The 19,128-nt window shown below is 41.8% G+C and overlaps 1 protein-coding gene across 1 annotated transcript; it reads left to right on the top strand.

Moving 5' to 3' along the window:
* Positions 1-408: 408 nt before the first annotated feature.
* Positions 409-13,710, top strand: barx2 (BARX homeobox 2). The gene is made up of 4 exons (XM_012849756.3): positions 409-861; positions 7,458-7,758; positions 10,826-10,910; positions 12,121-13,710. The coding sequence occupies exons 1-4, from the start codon at positions 675-677 to the stop codon at positions 12,367-12,369; spliced, it is 822 nt and encodes a 273-aa protein (XP_012705210.2). The 5' UTR covers positions 409-674; the 3' UTR covers positions 12,370-13,710.
* The last annotated feature ends 5,418 nt before the right edge of the window (positions 13,711-19,128 follow it).

Raw genomic sequence — 19,128 nt, 5'->3', positions numbered from 1 at the left:
ATCTGCAGCGCAAACTTGGAACGGGCAAAAAAAAAAATCTGATCAACTGGGGCTAAAGTAATTTATACTTACTTCACAGTGTTTTATGTTGGATCGCATTGTCAATACAACATACCATAATGATAATTGTCACTTCTTGTCCTTCTGTTACGCCCAACTTTTGTATGAAGATGAGATATTGTTTTGTGTATGTGCGTGGAGGAAGGTTGGATGTGTCCTTGTGTATGTATGTATCTCTGTGTGTGTGTGTGTGTGTGTGTGTGTGTGTGTGTGTGTGTGTGTGTGTGTGTGTGTGTGTGTGTGTGTGTGTGTGTGTGTGTGTGTGTGTGTGTGTGTGTGTGTGTGAGAGAGAGAGAGAGAGAGAGAGAGAGAGAGAGAGAGAGAGAGAATGAGTACGGAGATGAGTACACGGACTGTTTATATAGCGGAGGGTGTGAGCGCAGCGTATAACCACCGAGGCGGTGTGCGCAACTCAATTTGAAGGCTGCGGATCTTCACCGCGACACATTCAGGAAAGCAGAGCAAAAGCCGCATTTTTAGATATAAATAATGACCTCTCTGAACGCATGAGCTCCGGCACTTGCTTTTCCTCCCGACCTTTAAACATATAGGCTCAAACATTCTTAGACAGATAAGGTCGTATACCAGCGAAGTGAGCGCACAAGGGACGCACCATGCACTGTCAAGCCGAGCTGAGGCTCTCCTCCCCCGGGCAGCTGAAGGCGGCCAGGAGGCGCTACAAGACTTTTATGATCGACGAGATCCTCTCCAGGGAAACTTGTGATTACTTTGAGAAACTTTCTCTGTATTCCATGTGTCCTTCTCTCATCGTCCGACCAAAGCCTCTTCATTCATGCTCAGGTAAAACGACTAAACTCCAGTAATCTCCATGATTTTTCCAAAGCATGAAAACCCATATGAGTATTTTTTTTTTTAAAATAATGCGCATCATTACAAACTGAAGTTATAAAATATTACCTGCCATGCCTTGTGGTTTAATTATGAACCAGTCAAATTAAATTCGGGGGAGATGCAATAAAGTGCTGATGATTAAACCGCTCACCTGACACAATTCGTGGAGATGCCCTGATGTTATTTTTATTTTTTTTCTCCGATTTCATGTGCATGAACATCTATAGCTACACATTAAAATTACATTTCACTAACCGATGATATGCATCAACTACTACATTCATTATCTCACATTTACGCGTTTGCATGATTATTTAATTGCAGAAATTTCCGCTGATAATTGATTTATTTTATTTTATTTTTTGGTTTGTTTTCTTTATCTCTTTGCCAGAGGTTTCCTCACTCCCCGTTTATCTCCACGAAGCATTAGGCGCTGTAAATCAAAGACAAGCGGTGAAGTCAGACAGCGTGTGATGCTTGAGGGCTTTTGTTGAGCGCCAATGATAAATGGCCGAGCTGATGAGCTGCGCAGCTGAAAAGAAGTCATCTAAGGAAGCAGTGGGGCAGAAAATGCTCAGGGTTTTTGGGATGTGTGTGTGTGTGTGTGTGTGTGTGTGTGTGTAGATCCCTATCCTTTAATATTTTATCTGTTGGATTATTTATTATTATTATTTATTTTTTTGCTTTGATTAATTGTGCTGAGCTCATATATCTTCCTTAACGAGTTTTACCACTGTTGGGCCTTTTACGCACAGATGATGGCATGTGGTTAGACGCTAAGATGTTGCCCACGTGACTCAGTTCGAAGATGTTTGCTTGGAAAAGTGCAAATCAGAGTAAACACATATGAAGCACCTGCAGCGCAATTATACTGATGATTTGCTGATTTGTTTTAATACACGCGGGTCTATGTGTACTTTCAGATCAATTGATAGATTGTTGACCGTTGTTCAGAAAACGCAAGTGAATTCAGGCAACTCAAAGTTTTTTTTTTTTTTTTTTTCACGCTCTGCTCATCATCAACATAATTTCTCCAAAGTTTGAAACTATTGCCCCAGCAATCTGATGATGACAGCGCAGGGGCTGGTTATAAATAGGGAGAAGCCATTCCCTCATCCATCTGATATAGATTGGTAATGCTTGAAGGCACTACGGCTGGCTGGGCTTTGGCACCCCCTCTTTTCAGATGGATAAAGTAACCCGCCGCTGCATATCAGAACACTCTGCGCACCGCTTATTTGTAGCTGCAGGGGGGGCGTGAGACACAGTATAGTCCCCAACATCAATGGCATTTAATGCTCGATATAGAAGCTCGTAACCCCTTTAGGTCCCTTTGGGGCCAAAGTGGGGCGAATGGCCTCTGCATGACAGGAAAAGTTGACTTCTTCATTTTGCAAAAAGCTAAAAGGGGATGTTATGTCATCCTGCTGCCAGCGGAGGCCGCTGAAAGACGGTCATGTCAGTAATGTTGGCCACAGAAGAGGATAACAAATGACGTTTTGGGCTGTCAGTAATTTGTTTGTTAGTTTACGAATCTAGGAAACCTCTGTGAGGCACAGTATCTTCCTCGCATCTCATTTGTCTCTTCCGAAATGAAACACACAAGATCAACTTTGTAAGCTAAAACATGGAGTCGATAGGAAGAGATCAGAGCCAGCTCAAGGTTGTAAGAGGCCCTAAGCACGTCCTCCAATTAAGCCCACCTGCCTCTACAATGCTACTGACCCCACTTTTATATTCTCCATGCCGGATGATCTTTGGAGTGCCTACTTGTAGTGAGCCCACAATGAATTAAATCAACTATGTAATACAATGTGTTTTGCTTGATCCCTTCAGTAACTCCACTTTATTTATCAAATACAAAAATAACGAGTTAAAGTTCTCATATATATATATATATATATATATATATATATATATATATATATATATATATATATATATATATATATATATATATATATATATATATGAAGTATACAGTGAATTTAAGGACATTTTGCTTTTTAAGTTGTTTTCAGCTACTGTCACAACAGCAGAAATGCTTAAATTATCTCAAAACACACGTGCCAGATGTTGCTTCCAAAATCAGTCGAAGTCATGGCCTATGTGTTTTGCTCTCTATAAAACAAAATAGTAGCTTTTTAAAAAAATTTTTCTGTTTTCTTTTAAATTGTTTTTTAAACTGGATAAAATAGACCCTTAGATTAAATTTACTCGCACACAACACTCTCAGATTTCACAGAGGACGGTTAACAGAAGGGGCTGTTGCCAAGAAAGCCTAATGTGATCCAAGTACAGCTAATGTTGCTGTTCTTGATTTATTTATTTCACACTTTTTTTTCTGAGGGATTCATTTGTATTTTACACTGCTGCAACAAAAACCCTGATTTGTATGTTATGAACACTGCATAGGTTTCCAGAAAATGCAGCAACAATAAATTCAGATTTTCTGTTCCTGTTGTTGTTGATGAAGAAGAATACCAGGGTGGTCGGGAATGTTCTGATTTGATTTTTAACTATCCACTTCATATCTGACCAGCAACTAATCTGCATCATCTACCACAACTATCAAGAATGATCACCAGACAGACTTTCATTGAGTCCAGTTAAACAACTTAGTCTGACATGACTGCATATGAAAGATGTCATATCCACAATTAGTTATTAATTTTTTACAACATAAAAAGCTAGGTCCGTTGTAGCAAGAGGCAGAGTGAATGTTTGGAACCCAGCAAGTCACAAAATTACATCCTCTTTTTTTGTTGATGCAATTTGTAGAATGCTTACAGTAAATTAAATTTGATATCTGTCATATGTGCAACTGCTGTGTTGAAGACATACCAGCACAATATGGAGTTTAAAAGCAAAGCCAGTCAAATAAAGAACTAAAGGAAATTTAAACAAATTAGTACCAGTCTAAGTTCAGAAACAATCATTATCCTTGTTACCACCTGGTTCAACCTGTGCTTCCACATTAGCATTCATAATGGCTTTGGGATGGTCAGAGCATGGGCGGAAATCATGGGGGGATGGGAAGGTCTGGACCCCCACCCCTCAATCTGGGAAAAACATTGATTTGTTCCTACCAATAAATAATTTGAAAAACCTATATTAAAAAACAACAACAACAATAACACAGGAATAAAAGAGCAAAAAGACAATCTAGGCAAAATGATGCATTTAGCTTTGCCCCCCACCATTATTGGTGTAATGGGTTGGTCCATTTTACCAACAGCTAACACCGTCAAACAGACACAGCAGCAGCATTTGAGGAGCAGAATCACTGTGTCTATGAAGCACAAATAACTGACCTCCAGTAAGGTCGCTACATAAAACATAAGACATTTCACACGATTTATTTACTTCCACTTCTTAACAGAATGAAATTACCATTTGGAATCAGACCACATTTTGTTCACCTCATGACTTAGGTTGAATTTTGTGACAATGCGCCACGTAAATCTAAACCGGCTAAACTAGATAATGACATGGAATTTCTGCCTCTGGGCCAAAGTCAATTTCTGGACCAAACGTACAAGGCAGAATCCTCTGCAGTTGGAATATTTCCACTGACCAACTTTTGTTGTATCTAATCCATCAATTGTATTCCTCATAAAAATGCTCAATCAGAGGGAATAAAAATGCTTCAGAATCTTGGAATCCAGCATGGGGTTTACTAAGGCCAACAAACCTTTAAACCCATTTTTATGTTTGTAGAGCCCAGCTTTTTACCTATACATTTGCCATCTAGTGTCAGTAGTTAAGACCCGTCGACAGTTTTTTTCCATTGTTTTGCAAGATGTTGTAAAACATTTGAAAACAATTTTTTTTTCCTTGGCTCTTTTGATGATAATCGTACATTTGCTAATACTACTTCAAGCAATTTTTCTGTTAACATAACTTTCAAACTATTCAGGTAACCCCCTTGCATTAAGTGCACATTTGTCAACCTGTTGCATGGATCCAAGTTCCCTTGGAACCCCCAGGCCTACGCAGGACCCTAAGTTGCCGCAAAGTTCACCAGTACCTCAAGCTGCCCCTGGATCAGGGACATTATGGGCTGACCCGGCGCCTCAACAGCGAGCAACCTAATGGCGGGTTACGATATTTCATTTGGAGACCCATCTATCAGCAGGAGCCAGGGCAGAGAGTGCTTAATGGTGTTTTCTGGCAGAGGTGAGAGAGATTAACATCAACTGTGGTGTAATCTCACCTGACAGCATAATGACAAATATACATAAAGAGCGGGAGTGCAAAGGCGCACGGTGCATAGCTGGCTCGGACGGAGCTTTCACGGAGCCCAGGAGAGCAAAAAAGAAAACTTCATCCCATCTTAAGGCCTAATCCACCGCAGACAATAAACCCACCCATTAGGGATAAAGTCGACTCGAGGAGGTCAATAACACCCGTGTCAACACGTAGGCGAGCATACGCTCACACACAAAGACGCACTCTTCCATCTTCGGTTGAGGATAATGTCTGACAGCCTGTCAGCTCCCTGCCATTACCACCTTTATTGTTGCCATCAGATTTTTCCCTCCCTGAAAGAAACGAGCAATTAATCAGCCCTGAAAGTGGTTTATGCAACATGCTTATTTCTGCTGCACCGGTGTGCGCCACACGCTGAAGAAGAAGAGGACACTTTTAGGCGAGCAACCTGCCGTTTTTGTATTTTAGCTGAAGGCTGGTTCCAGCTTCCAGTTACTAAACGAGAGGTGAAGAATAACATCGTTACAGCCATGGTTTAATGAAGAAAGCACCTGGCTTTTACAGTAATGCTTAACTAGCTGCTCCTTAGCTATTATTAGCGGCTGTGCCTTCTGTAATAGTTACTACAAGCACTTGTTCCAGTTCCTACATTCCAACTGTGATTATCAGGCGGATCCATGTGCCTTTTCAGGGGCCCGTGTTGCGTTCCTGCAGCTCCTCAAACAGTTTATTTGTAGACTATTGACAGGACACCAGCGCTTGTCAGCAGCATGTCACTGAGCTGGCCTCGCTGTCAGTGGAAAGTCACCACGAGGGCTGACATTTCTCTCTGTGCTCTCGGTGTTCTTGGGATAGGGGTGTGTGTGTTGGGGGGGGGCATCCTCAAGCTCTTTACTGACAGCAGACTTCCTGTGAGTTGCGAGGACAAAAAGACGAAGCGGAGTTCTTCCCCCGTGGAAGGCGTGAGTGGACAAGGGGTCGTCCGTTACACCAGCTGCAGTTGGCTAAACGGCGTTGTTAAAAATTTCCTCCTACAAATGAGGGGAAACGCTTTAGTCAGATGATTTATTAGCAACATAAATATGGGTCTGACATACAGAAAGGGGCGAGAGAGGGAGGGAGAGAGAGAGAGAGAGAGAAAGAATGACAACATAAATGGGAATGCAAAAACACTGAGCAGGAAAAGACAAGGCGTAAAAAGATGGGTTCTTGTTTGGGCTTGTTGCAAACCAGCTATCTAACATCGAAGGATTAGTGGTGACCTCAGCGCTTTACCATGATGTCATGATGAGCCTGAAGCAGTGTCTGATGTATGTGAGTGTGTGTGTGCGTGTGCCTTTGAGCAGGGTAACTGTGGCTACCTACTTGCAACCGTTTTCTTCCTTGTTATTGATAAGTATCTTGGACTGGGATTTAGTCTGAACTTCTTAACCTTTCATTGCAGTAAACCTCTGTGCTCATGGGTCATTGTAAGGAAATGTTTTTTTTCTTTTGGTTTTGTTCTTCTTCGAGGATTTTCCTTTCTCTGCATTGAGAAATTGCGAACTCTTTAGAATTGTTGGAAGTGACAAAAACAACGATAAAACACAATGTCCAGGTCTTCAGCGGACTACGTGAGAATATGTGTGTGTGTGTGGGTTCTCCACTGGTTCTTGGAGAGATTCAGCATCCTAATTTTACCTTCTTTATACTACTCAATATTTTTCCTAGATTTCCTAGTTTTTTTTCCTGTATTAGTTCATGCCTTGAAATTGGTGGAATAAGCCAAGAGGTTTTTTTTTTTTTTTTACCTTTCAACCTTCAGGTCTCTATCCCTCTTGCTTCGGCTCCAGGCAAATGCTACTTTTTATTGATTCTAGCGTCTGCAGGTTATGTGTCATTTGTAGTAGAGTGCTTTTAACAGAGCTAAAGATAATACAAGACAGTGGCAAATGTATATAAGAAAAGGTTTTAATTGAAATTAATATTTTAGGTCTTGAACAAACGTGTGGCTTTCTGTAAAGGTAAATGTAAATGTAAAGGTCGAGGAAATCCTTTCAGTTTTAACGGCCTTTGAAAAATCCCCCTTCAGTTGAAAGGGTCGAGGAACTAGTGTAAAACAGCGCCTGCGTCATGCAGGTCACAACCCTCTACATGCGGGAGGTCAGTGCCAAAGCACTTTTCACGGAGACACAATGAAGCTGTCTGACAAATTACAGGGAGTCAATTTTAGTGCCATCCAAGGGCGACTGAGGGGGTCGCTAAAAAGTTATCCACAAGGATGTTTCATTTAATTGTTGTACTTAAATTCGTGTTTCTCCATGTTTTTTTTTTCCTCACCTCTGCCCCTCCAGGCTCCTCGTCGTTGCGTGCCTACCCGCTCCTCTCGGTGATCACACGGCAGCCCTCCAATGTGCAGCCCCCCTCCCCGGGCACGGCGCCCCCGCACCTGCCCCTCGTCTCCCCGCAGCTCCCGCGAGGCTCCGAGCCCTCACCCAGCCAGACGCCCCTCAGCATCAGCAGCGAGTCAGAAACGGAGAGCAGCACGCCCCGCCTGAAGAAGCCCCGCCGCAGCCGCACCATCTTCACCGAGCTGCAGCTGATGGGGCTGGAGAAGAAGTTCCAAAAGCAGAAATACCTGTCCACACCTGATAGGTTGGTAGAGTTCAAGCACATTAATCATCAGATTAGTTTTAATATATAGTACTATATAAAACATTTACACCATAGTGATTCTTTTATACAGTTACCAACTGCATACAAATGTAATAACATGAATGCACCTGATTGCCACCCAAAATATTTAATGCCTAAAGATGGGGAAACATTGCTCAAATAAAGATTCATTTGAAAGAGATCCATGGGTACTAAATAAACCTAATATATTTGCTAGCAAAACCATATAAATGTCACTCAGCGCAAACATTTTGACAACCTGTGTACTTTAATTGACAGAGAGCACATTTTCAGGCATGCACGCTCAAGGACATTCACAGGGCTATAAATGCACTTATCAAGCAGCAGTTAACTCAACAGCATAATTTGTGATTTGTCCTGTGGGGATTGTCTCGTTTAATACGAATCCGCCCGAGCTAGCGCATTACCTCAGGATTCTAGTTGGGACAAGAGTTAACGTTTTTAACCCTGAGCTCCAAAACAGCAAGACAGCTCCAACGAAGAAACATTGCCTTGTTCCCGAAAAGGAGGCACAGTGGCCAACGCAAACAAACAGCAATGTATTACACAGATTTTCTGCCAATCATTTCACTCAGGTGCAGGTGTACATAAAGAGCATTTAGTTTTGGACATAGCAGTGAAGTAATCTGCATCTTAATATGTGCGTTTTATGTGCCGCGCTGTGAAAGGTGAGACTAATTTTCCAGTCGACTTATGCGCTTCGCTTTTATGTTCCTCCTGCATACTCCTTTTCCGTTTTAATCACAAATGGGATTAAGTCATAAATGTTGTGGGGAAAAAAAAAAAAGCTTTCCTTCACCTGCCCAGAAGGATTTTCAAGCCATTTCAGTGCCGCCCTGATCCGAAAATGTTATTTCACATAAATGGCTCTAATCGGGGTTAATAAAAGAAACGACATTAAGTTGTCAGGTGCGTTAACATGCAAATAGAGACTCCATTCAAACTCCATTCAAAAACACACTTTTTTCACTGCTGTGGGCTAACAGATCCTCTCTAAAGATATATTTGCATAGTAGGAAATAGCCAGATTCATGCTTTTGCTCATGCATCCTTTCTTTGGGTACAAAGCTCCCAGATTGCATTATTAAATATGTCACACCTTGGCTTGCCCGTAGCTACTGGACAGATGCCACACCTCGTCTTAAAGAAGAAGCCCCGAGGCAGAGCAACAGCTCAGCGATCAAAACCAACCATCCGTATGAATGGCCGTGCCAAACTTCGGTGTCCTGTCAAAATATCTGATTCTGACACTGTGTTGGGAGTTAATTAAACCCTCGGATGGAGCAAAAACACCAGCAAAGAAAATCCCCTTTCAAAGCCGCACATCAAAAGGTGTGGCATGCTCCCTGTTCGGGTTTGTTGTGATCTAAAGATAGCTTCTCTTTTCCCTTCTTTTTTTTTTTTTCTTGCCGCGGTGCCTCTGCCGTCTTAAATTCAAGCTATGTGTGGGGGCAAGCGCAACCAAAAACAAACATACTGAAAAAAAAACACTTCATTACCTGTCAACGCACCTTAATGGTTTTATGAATCATTAGATTGTGTTAATAAGGGTTTGAGCCATTATCCCTGTCATCCATTTCATTATTATTATTTTCATTAACAGAATTAAAAAAAAAATGCTGGGAAAAGAGGGTTAAAGGAACAAAACAGCGCCCGGTGAATTGGCCTGAAGGCAGTGAATCAAACATTGTTTCCATGTGTGGCTACTGTTCTAACTACTAACTATGAAGAAACATATTCTATTATTTTTACTTTACCCCCAGTTGTTGCCATGGTGTATATCTGTGCGTGTTTAAAAATGGACTTTGATAAACTGCATGACATTGTCCATGCTTTTTTTTTTTTTTTAAAGAACCTGTATTCACAAATTACAAAAAAGTCTTTATTCAAGCTATGATACAAATAGCCTTATGAATCTAAAAAGCCACCCCCCCCCCCCCCACACACACACACTTTGGTGCTGGTTTTTAAATTATGCATGCTTTCTCTCCCTGACTTGGTTTCCACTTCCACCATCAAGTAAAAGTCTGGCACCTTCCCTGAGGGGTTCAAAAACCTTTCATCTGACTGATAAATGCCTTTTTGAAGAGCAGGAAAGAGGAAATCCCACTTAAAAAATTATAACCTTTCTTCTCCTGTAACACGGGATCTCCTGGTTGACTACATATCCGTGTCTTTCTGAGGTTTTGCGTTACACATTACAATTGGTCATGGAACAGCACATGTGGTGGATGCATTCAGAACAGTCCTACTCATATAGTCTGACTGGATTGCTGATCTCAGAACAGACATTGAAACATGTCTTTCTTTTGCACTGTTTACTGCATTAGACTTGAGCTTCTATGGGACAACTAAAGACTTTGTAGACTAAAATCTAAAGATCTATGTGTAAAGGTGAAACCTATAATGTATGGTCTATACAGAACACTCCAGGCCTGGGTTGATTTGACAAATCAGAGTTGGGTTCTGGGTTTGACCCAGCCTACTGGGTTAGGTTTAACCAAAAAATAGGATAAACTGACTAAAGAGTAACACTTGGTTTGCCACAGTGTGGGTTGAAGTGAAAAACTCAAAGTACAACTAACAGAGTGCTATTTGGATTAAATTGAATTAATTTGTATTTAGACTTTAATTCTGCATAAGAAAGGTCAGATGAAATAAAAAAATAAAAACCACAATCCCATGTTGTTAGACAGGATTTTTTGTGCAAAAAAAAATAATACAATGAAACATGTTTTTGTTCTTTTCAGTGCACATTTGTTTGAAACTTCAAAATTAGCTAAGTTATTTAATAAATGCACCTGATACAAACGACAAAGCTGAAAAACAGTTGTAAGAAAATTTACATTAGAAATCAACCCAGCTTCTTAGCATATCTACATCGACTTTATGAGCAGTTCTTTAGTATGAGTGTGAATGTTGAGCACAGTTTGCTTTGCACATGTTATCTATTCTTCCTGAGAAGTCCAAAAACTGCAAAGAAGTATCTGCCTGATGTGCATCATTTGTGTATTGCTTTTTTCAGATTGGATCTGGCTCAGTCCCTGGGTCTCACGCAGCTTCAGGTGAAGACATGGTACCAAAACAGGCGTATGAAATGGAAGAAAATGGTAAGACTTGCATGCAGTAGTACAATTAATAAACAATTTCTTTTTTTTCCCCCTCAGAAACAGCTTGCTCAAAAAATGGTGTTTCAATAAATGCTTACTTTTAACGTAATTATAATGGCATTTTACGCCTAACAATATACATATACCTAACAACTTAGTCAATGCTGGTGCTGAAAGACTTGAAACATGAAAAAAATGCGAAGATGCTGACACAGCTTTTTATATGACCAGTTCTGCTGGTGTATCTAAAAATGTGTTGATTTACACTCCATCTAAGCATGCTAAAAGGAAGCTGATTTTGTCAGAGCTTCCAGTCCTTTCACATCTAGGAAATACGCGTGTTGGTTTTTTATGAAAAATGCACACCTCTGCATTTTTACAAGCCTATTTTTTATAGTTCCTGTGTATTGGAATAATGGGTGTAAGATTCCCTCTCAGCTATTACATCTGGGCTGGGTACGATACTTTTGACATGATGTCACTGACTCTATTTATTTTATTTTGATATTTAAGGATCAACTAACCATTCTGGAAGTTAATATTTAATGCTGTACGAGTGTCTTCAACTGCTCAAATAGTTAAATAATAGTAATTGATTAAGTTAAGTTAATTCAATTAACAAGAAAACATGGCGCACATTTGCAATAACGTGATATATGGTAACCCCACTCCAGGTAGATATGAATATTAATATGAATATGAATATGAATATAGTGACATTAAATATAAATCTGCTCCACAGAAGATTAAATCAGTTTGTCTGATTTGTTATGATGAGCCAAAGGAGTCCTGAGCAGAAAGCTCTCAAGAACATTTATTCGGAAAGCATTATTTGTTTGGGTCATTTCTTTTCACCATGTGGCCATAATATTATTGGTATGTAGCTGCTGCATTTATTTTGAATATAACTATTGGTAGTTTTTAATAAAGTGAACAGCATATAGATAACCATATTGCAGGAAGAGAAGGTGTGGAAAAGCAAAGCCTTGACTGATGATGATTGCAGTAGGAGCAAACACTTTTGTAGAAGGGTCAACAGCACAGAGAACAAAAAAAAAGACCTGAAATCGTTCAAGATAAATGAGTGCACAAGGCCCTGCAAGCAGCAATATGTCTTCTCTTAATTACTATAATAGCAAGCATTGCCTTTGACTCCTTCTGCCATTTATTACCCGAGCCCTCCACTAATGCTGTCTGCGTGTTTTTCTAGGTGCTTAAAGGAGGTCACGAGGCCCCGACCAAGCCCAAGGGAAGACCAAAGAAGAACTCCATTCCTACCACAGAGGAAATAGAGGCTGAAGAGCGAAGACTGAAGATGGAGGAGGAAGAGCAGAGGAGGAGGGGATTTGACGAATGTCAAGATCTCCGTTCAGAAACTCAGAGTCCGAGCGGAGCAATCGAGGGATCCGAGCAGGAGGAGCAGCCACTCCTAATGTCAGAAACTCACTTAGCCAGCTAAGCAAGAACGAACCAACCAAAGACTAATGCCAACCTGAAAACAAATAGTGCCTCAGGATCAGTGTACAAAGCATGTTTGGTGTATAGAGTCATTTGCTTTAGCCGGATGACTGGATAAACTTTAATTGCACCCAGTCGGTACCAAATGCACCCTTGTATGTGTCAGTGTACTGGAAAATGTATTAGAGAATGACATTATGCTAATGTACATTGACTGCACTGGTAATCCTATGGGCTTTTGGTCCATGCTATAAAGGAGGGTCCTTCTGTCAAACCCAACAAGCCGTAGGTCAGTCAAGCCTTTATCACAACATGGTGGCATATGCCACATGCTCAGCTAGCTTGCACACACCTCTCAGCTCTCGAAGCTGTTAAATATCCAACACTGCCTTATAGTGGTAAATCGGTGTCCTTGTATTAATAACCAACTGCCAAAAAAACTGTTAATATGTGCCTTGTTGGTCTCAGAGGAAAACTTTTATCTGTTGGTAAAATGACCACCAAAAACAGTATATTTTGTACAATCAAGTGCCAAATTTGGGGACAAATTTTTACAGTTAGGCAAATGAAACCTCAGTCTGTAGGTTTAAGTTATAATGTACAGCTTTGAGCCTCAAATATGTTTATTATTGTCAGTCAAGTTTCCATGTATTTTTTTATTTTAAAGCTAAAATACAGAATTTTAGCAAAGCCAGGTTTGCATATCACTAATATATATGTATATATATATACATATATATGGCTTGGCATATATGTAAACAGAATATGTATATGTTTGTATGTAAAACTTATTATCTGCTGTTTTGAATTGAATTAAGGTACTTCTTATGTATAAGTGTATCAGTCAGCCCCTGAACTTTATTTCTACTTTCAAGGGAGTCAGAGTGATTTTCAGTTATGAGGGCACTAAGACGTTTAAGCTGTCATGATTCACTGAGGGAATAAATCACGGCCTGAGCCATAAATACACAGCAAATGTTGAACATTTAAAATCTCACAGACATTTTCAGCCTGCAGGCTTTGCATGAGTACCTCAATCGGTATGTTAGACCTGCATTAACATAACACTGCCTTCAGTTGGCCCTTTTTGACTTCTCTGTATCCATCAACGTCTCCCGTGTTGAATACTCACCACTTTAAGGAGTCACTGTTTGAATTATAGGAGTTTATTTTTTATTTGTCTCTGTTCATATGAAAAGTGCAGTATTTTTCAGATGTAAATTATGCTTGTCTGGTAAGATGTGTTGCGGATTTTTTTTAGGTCTTCATAAAATTACTTTTGGTATATGCAAGTGTGTGTTTATGTATTTAAATGCACTTAATAAAACAGCTGCCATTTAAATTTGGTTTGTAATTTTTTTTATGCTGCAGTTGCTTTGAGCTTAGGTTGTTTTGAACTGCATTTTAATTTTCTATTTTAATTATTATTATAGTTATTCATATAAGGAAATACATCACTCTCTTAAGTGCTGCTAGCATGCATATTCACTTTTTATTATCTCTCAGAAACTGGCTCTGCCTGCTCGTTGTTAGTGTCTCAACGAAAACAATTTGGCCATGAATTTACTTTCAGGATCGTTTGAAACGACTTTTTAAATGCACTGTCAGACAGAGCGAGAATAAATCAAGCAGATGCAGTAGCTTTGACAGGTTCTTTTAGACAGTTTTATTACTGATGGGGCTTTGAAAGATCTACGATCAATAGAGAAAAAAATGCTATGCCATTCTCAAGAGACTATATTCCAGAAAAACCAGGCGTTAAGGCATTGTGTGGTGTGGCTTTTAAATTTTTTCTTTCATTTACAATTTGCAATTTGCTACATGGTGCGCCTAAGGGCTCCAGAGTTTCCTTGGGCATGCGATGAGCATGCTCAGGTGTATTTTTAGTACTGATACTGGACACGGATGATTTCTAAAGCAAACAGTGTGAGTTAGAATAGAGTAATGGGTAGTGAGCTTTGACGCCTTGAGTAAACATTCTGAGGATATTTCATATGTGCTCAACAGCAGAAACCCCCACACTTTGTTGAGGTATTTTAAACATTTTATTTCCTCAGTCTTTTCAGAGCTTCCTTGCTCAAAAACAGAGATCACTTTTTGTTTTATTTTAATCAAATTTCTTTAACAGCGTAATATATTGCCACATACAGCATAAATTATATGTAATCTATATGTGGTGACTGTGGTTCAATCCTGCAATCAGAAGATTGTAGGTTGGACTCCAGGTTCCCCTTGTTAAATGTGATTGTGCCCCTGGGCATGGTACTTCACCCAATCTATGTATCGGTGTATGTATATATCAGGAGTGAACGTCAATGATGGTTTAATTCCTTCCAATTGGACAAATATATAAATGGTTTTATTGCATGATACGTGTTAACAGCCTACCAAACACTGCATTGATGCAGTTCTCAGAATTGGCCATATTAATAACTGAGATGATGATCGAGACTCGACTTTTTCATCTCTACAAGAGATGTTTACCATCTATATGCTAGTACATATTTGAATGTATTTTTCTTTATGAAACCACTTAGGATAAAGTGTGAAATGTAGTCAAACATAAACAGCAAAGTGTGCTGCTTCAATTGAGCAATGCAATGCAGCTAGAAAAAGGACTCTCCGTGTCCACGTACACGGGCCTCTGGCACCTCCCGGACAAGCGTAGCAGCATCTATAAATTTTCTGCACTAGCCTGTTGGCCCAGAATGTGCGTACAACAGAGGAACTCTATGTTTCGTTCAACCTTTAAAAGTTAGAACATGAAGCATCACCTTTATGGAAGAGAATACAAAACGCAGAGCTTGAGGAGCCCCCACCCCTCCCCCCTTCCAACGTGATGGCATACAAGAATGTAATGGAAGAAACTACGTTTTTCAGAGGAAAACTAGGAATTATTTCAAACAAGTGGTGTAGGCAGCCAGCTCTGTAAAGAGGTGAGAACAAATTATTAAAATGTTTGTTAGAAGTTACAAGAAGCACTAAATGCAGCAGTTGTTTATGAATAAGTGGTCTTGATTAAATGTCATAAGCAGAGTTGTAATCTAGCAGGAACAGAGACAAGTCTAGATGGAGCTGCATTTTGCAAGCCTCTGCATGTTTTTGATGCTCCTCTGGGTTAATTGTTGTGTGATTAGATAAGCCTTTCAGACACAGTCCTGTGGTGAGGTATAGGCAGTCCAGTCGGACAACTTGGGATTTTCTCACCAGTCCAAGTTCAGCTGTAGGTTACAAAAGTGTAGTGGTCTCAACCTGTGCCACCCCCCCTCCATGAACACAGAGACATTGACTATGCTCCATTACATGTTAGCTCACCGTATACTCAGGTAATGGTTTGGGGTGAGGCCGAGGAGAGGTCATCACTCTTTGTTTTAGCTGTTTTGCGAAACGATGGCAGATGTTATCTCTAAATGCATAGCACAGGAACAACAGGGTTCCAGTCATTAAAGGCGGATGTCCTCCTCAACAATGTTCTCCATTGTGTTCTGTGATCCTTCAGCTGCTATGGAGGAAGATCGTGTTTTTATTTTTAAATAAACAGAGCTGTCACTGCGCTGTAACTGTCCTATTTTTATGTGTGGGGTCAAAGCAAAAAGCTTTGTCTGACAACGATTTTGTCAAGACAAAATCAAAATCAAACCAGCTCTAAAAAAATTGTTTTTGAAGCATACATTTCAAGTTTTATTTACAAAAATATCTTGACTACCACTAAATGCAGTCCAAGTACCATCTTGAGTAAATGTGTCACAGTTTGAGCAATAAGGAATTTGAGTATTATGACACTATTATTTTGTAAAGCTGAACTGACATTTTTTAAACTAGGATTTGGCAAATGATTTTCCTTGTTTTAAGCATACTTGTTTTAAGCATACAGTACGTGATTTCCAAATGTTTTGAAATCTAGGGACTGGATTTTTTTTTAATTATTATTATTATTACAAGGAATCTGAAACCTAAACTGTTTTTATAGTTAGGCCATAACCCAATCCTGCTTTATTTTCTTGCCAGGTTCTTATGAATCTGATTTTTTTGGACCACTTCCAGCTTTTACACAGTCATACTTACATAGATGGTTTATGACTAAGTGTTTAAGTCCTATCTAATTGCATCCCTTGTTGGCGTGCTGGGGGATCTTTCTGTAATGTATTTAGTTTGTTAATTACAGTGCTGTCCACCTCCCTGTCCTCTCTTTAACTCTCATTCTCTGGTCAACATGTCTGATGAAACACGCTACTTCCCACCTCCCGGCTTTCAAGCTCATAAATCAACCACTGAGCTTGTGCCTTTGTGTGTGTGTGTGTGTGCCTAAATGTATGTTTTTGCTGCGAGACTATTGAAAGGCTCGTAATTACTGGCTGAAGGGTGTATATCTGACCGCTCAGGAGGAAGGCAGTGATAGACCTGTCAGTTTTACCCAAGAGGTCATGTTCATCCGTCCATCCATCCGTCCGTCCGTCCATCCATCCATCCATCCATCCATCCATCCATCCATCCATCCATCCATCCATCCATCCATCCATCCGTCCGTCCGTCCGTCCATCCATCCATCCGTCCATCCATCCATCCGTCCATCGTCTTCCGCTTATCCGGGGTCGGGTCGCGGGGGTAGCAGCTTCAGTAGGGAGGCCTAGTAGGGAGTCCCTCTCCCCAGCCAATTGGGCCAGCTCCTCTGGGGGAATCCCAAGGCCTTCCCAGGCCAGCCGAGAAACAGTCCGTGTCCAGGGTCTTCCCCTGGGTCTCCTCCCAGTGGGACGTGCCCGGAAGACCTCACCAGGGAGGCGTCCAGGAGGCATCCTAACCAGATGCCCGAGCCACCTCAACTGGCTCCTCTCGACATGGAGGAGTAGCGGCTCTACTCTGAGTCCTCCCCGGATGGCTGGGCTCCTCACCCTATCTCTAAGGGAGAGCCCAGACACACTACGGAGAAAACTCATTTCGGTCGCTTGTATCCGGTATCTCGTTCTCACGCCCATGACCCAAAGCTTGTGACCATAGATGAGGGTAGGAACGTAGATCGACCGGTAAATCGAGAGCTTTGCCTTTTGGCTCAGCTCTCTCTTCATCACAACGGACCGGTACAGCGCCCGCTTCACAGCAGGGACTGCACCAATCCGCCTGTCGATCTCCCACTCCATCTACCCCTCATTCGTGAACAAGACCCCAAGATACTTAAACTTCTCCACTAGGGGTAGCACATCCTCCCCAACTCGGAGAAGGCACTCTACCCTTTTCTGGCTCAAGACCATGGTCTCAGATTTGGAGGCACTAATTCTCATCCCGGCCGCTTCACACTCGGCTGCGAACCGCTCTAGTGAGAGCTGTAGATCATGCTGTGATGAACCCAACAGGAACATGTCATCCGCAAATAGCAGAGACACAATCCTAAGTCCAGCTCTCACCGGAAACGAGTCCGACTTACTGCCGGCAATGTGGACCAGACTCTGACATCAGTCATACAGAGACCTAACAGCCCTTATTAAAGGGCCCGGTACTCCATACTCCCAGAGTACCCCCACAGGACACCCCAAGGGACACGGTTGAATGCCTTCTTCAGATCCACAAAGCACATGTAGACTGGTTGGGCAAATTCCCATGCACCCTCCAGGATCCCGCTGAGAGTGTAGAGCTGATCCAGTGTTCCACGGCCAGGACAAAAACCACACTGCTCTTCCTGAATCCGAGATTCGACTATCCAACACACCCTCCTTTGCAGAACCCCGGAATAGACCTTACCAGGGAGGCATAAGAGTGTGATTCCTCTGTAATTGGAACACACCCTCCGGTCCCCCTCCACCCCAGTCTGCCAAACCAGGGGAACTGTCCCTAATGTCCATGCAATGCTGCAGAGCCGCGTTAACCAACACAGCCCCATAACATCCAGAGCCTTAAGGTACTCAGGGCAAATCTCATCCACCCCCGGGGCCTTGCCACCGAGGAGCTTTTTAACCACCTTGACAACCTCAGCACCAGAGATGGGAGAACCCGACCCAGAGTCCTCAGGCTCTGCTTCCTCAATGGAAGACGTGTTGGTAGGATTAAGGAGGTCTTCAAAGTATTCTGCCCACCGATGCATGACGTCCCGAGTCGAGGTCAGCAGCACACCACCCCCACTATAAACAATGTTGATACTGCACTGCTTCCCCCTCCTGAAATGCCAGATAGTGGATCAGAATCACTTTGAAGCCGTACGGAAGTCTCTCTCCATATCCTCTTCGAACTCTTCCCACGCCCGAGTTTTTGCCTCAGCGACCAGCCGAGCTGCCTGCCGCTTGGACTGCCGATACACATCAGCTGCTTCCAGAGTCCCACAGGCCAATAAAGCCCGATAGGACTTCTTTTTCAGCTTGACAGCTTCCCTCACTGCTGGTGTCCACCAGTGTGTTCGAAGGTTGCCACCGCGACATGCACTAACAACCTTGCGGCCACAGCTCCGACTAGCTGCCTCAACAATAGAGGCGTGGAACATGTTCCACTCAGACTCAATGTCCCCCACCTCCCTCAGGACGTGTTCAAAGCTCTCCTGGAGGTGGGAGTTAAAGCTCCGTCTCACGGAGGACTCCAACAGACTTTCCCAGCAAACCCTCACAATACATTTGGGCCTTCCAGGTATGACTGGCTTCCTCCCACATCATCAGAGCCAGCTCACCACCAGGTAGTGGTCGGTGAAGAGCTTCTCCCCTCTCTACACCTGAGTGTCCAAGACATGCGGCCGCAGGTCATATGAAATAACAACAAAGTCTATCATTAAACTACGGCCTAG

The sequence above is a fragment of the Fundulus heteroclitus genome, chromosome 18, assembly GCF_011125445.2.
Source record: "Fundulus heteroclitus isolate FHET01 chromosome 18, MU-UCD_Fhet_4.1, whole genome shotgun sequence".
Lineage (NCBI taxonomy): Eukaryota > Metazoa > Chordata > Actinopteri > Cyprinodontiformes > Fundulidae > Fundulus > Fundulus heteroclitus.
This window is presented reverse-complemented; position numbering and strand designations above follow the sequence as displayed.

What these genes read in the sequence shown, in the direction of transcription:
- barx2 (XM_012849756.3), top strand. Translation starts at nt 675, where the DNA reads ATGCACTGTCAAGCCGAGCTGAGGCTCTCCTCCCCCGGGCAGCTGAAG. An exon ending in GCCTCTTCATTCATGCTCAG is followed by an intron (nt 862 to 7,457) that starts GTAAAACGACTA and finishes CTGCCCCTCCAG; the next exon opens with GCTCCTCGTCGTTGCGTGCC. An exon ending in GTATGAAATGGAAGAAAATG is followed by an intron (nt 10,911 to 12,120) that starts GTAAGACTTGCA and finishes GTGTTTTTCTAG; the next exon opens with GTGCTTAAAGGAGGTCACGA.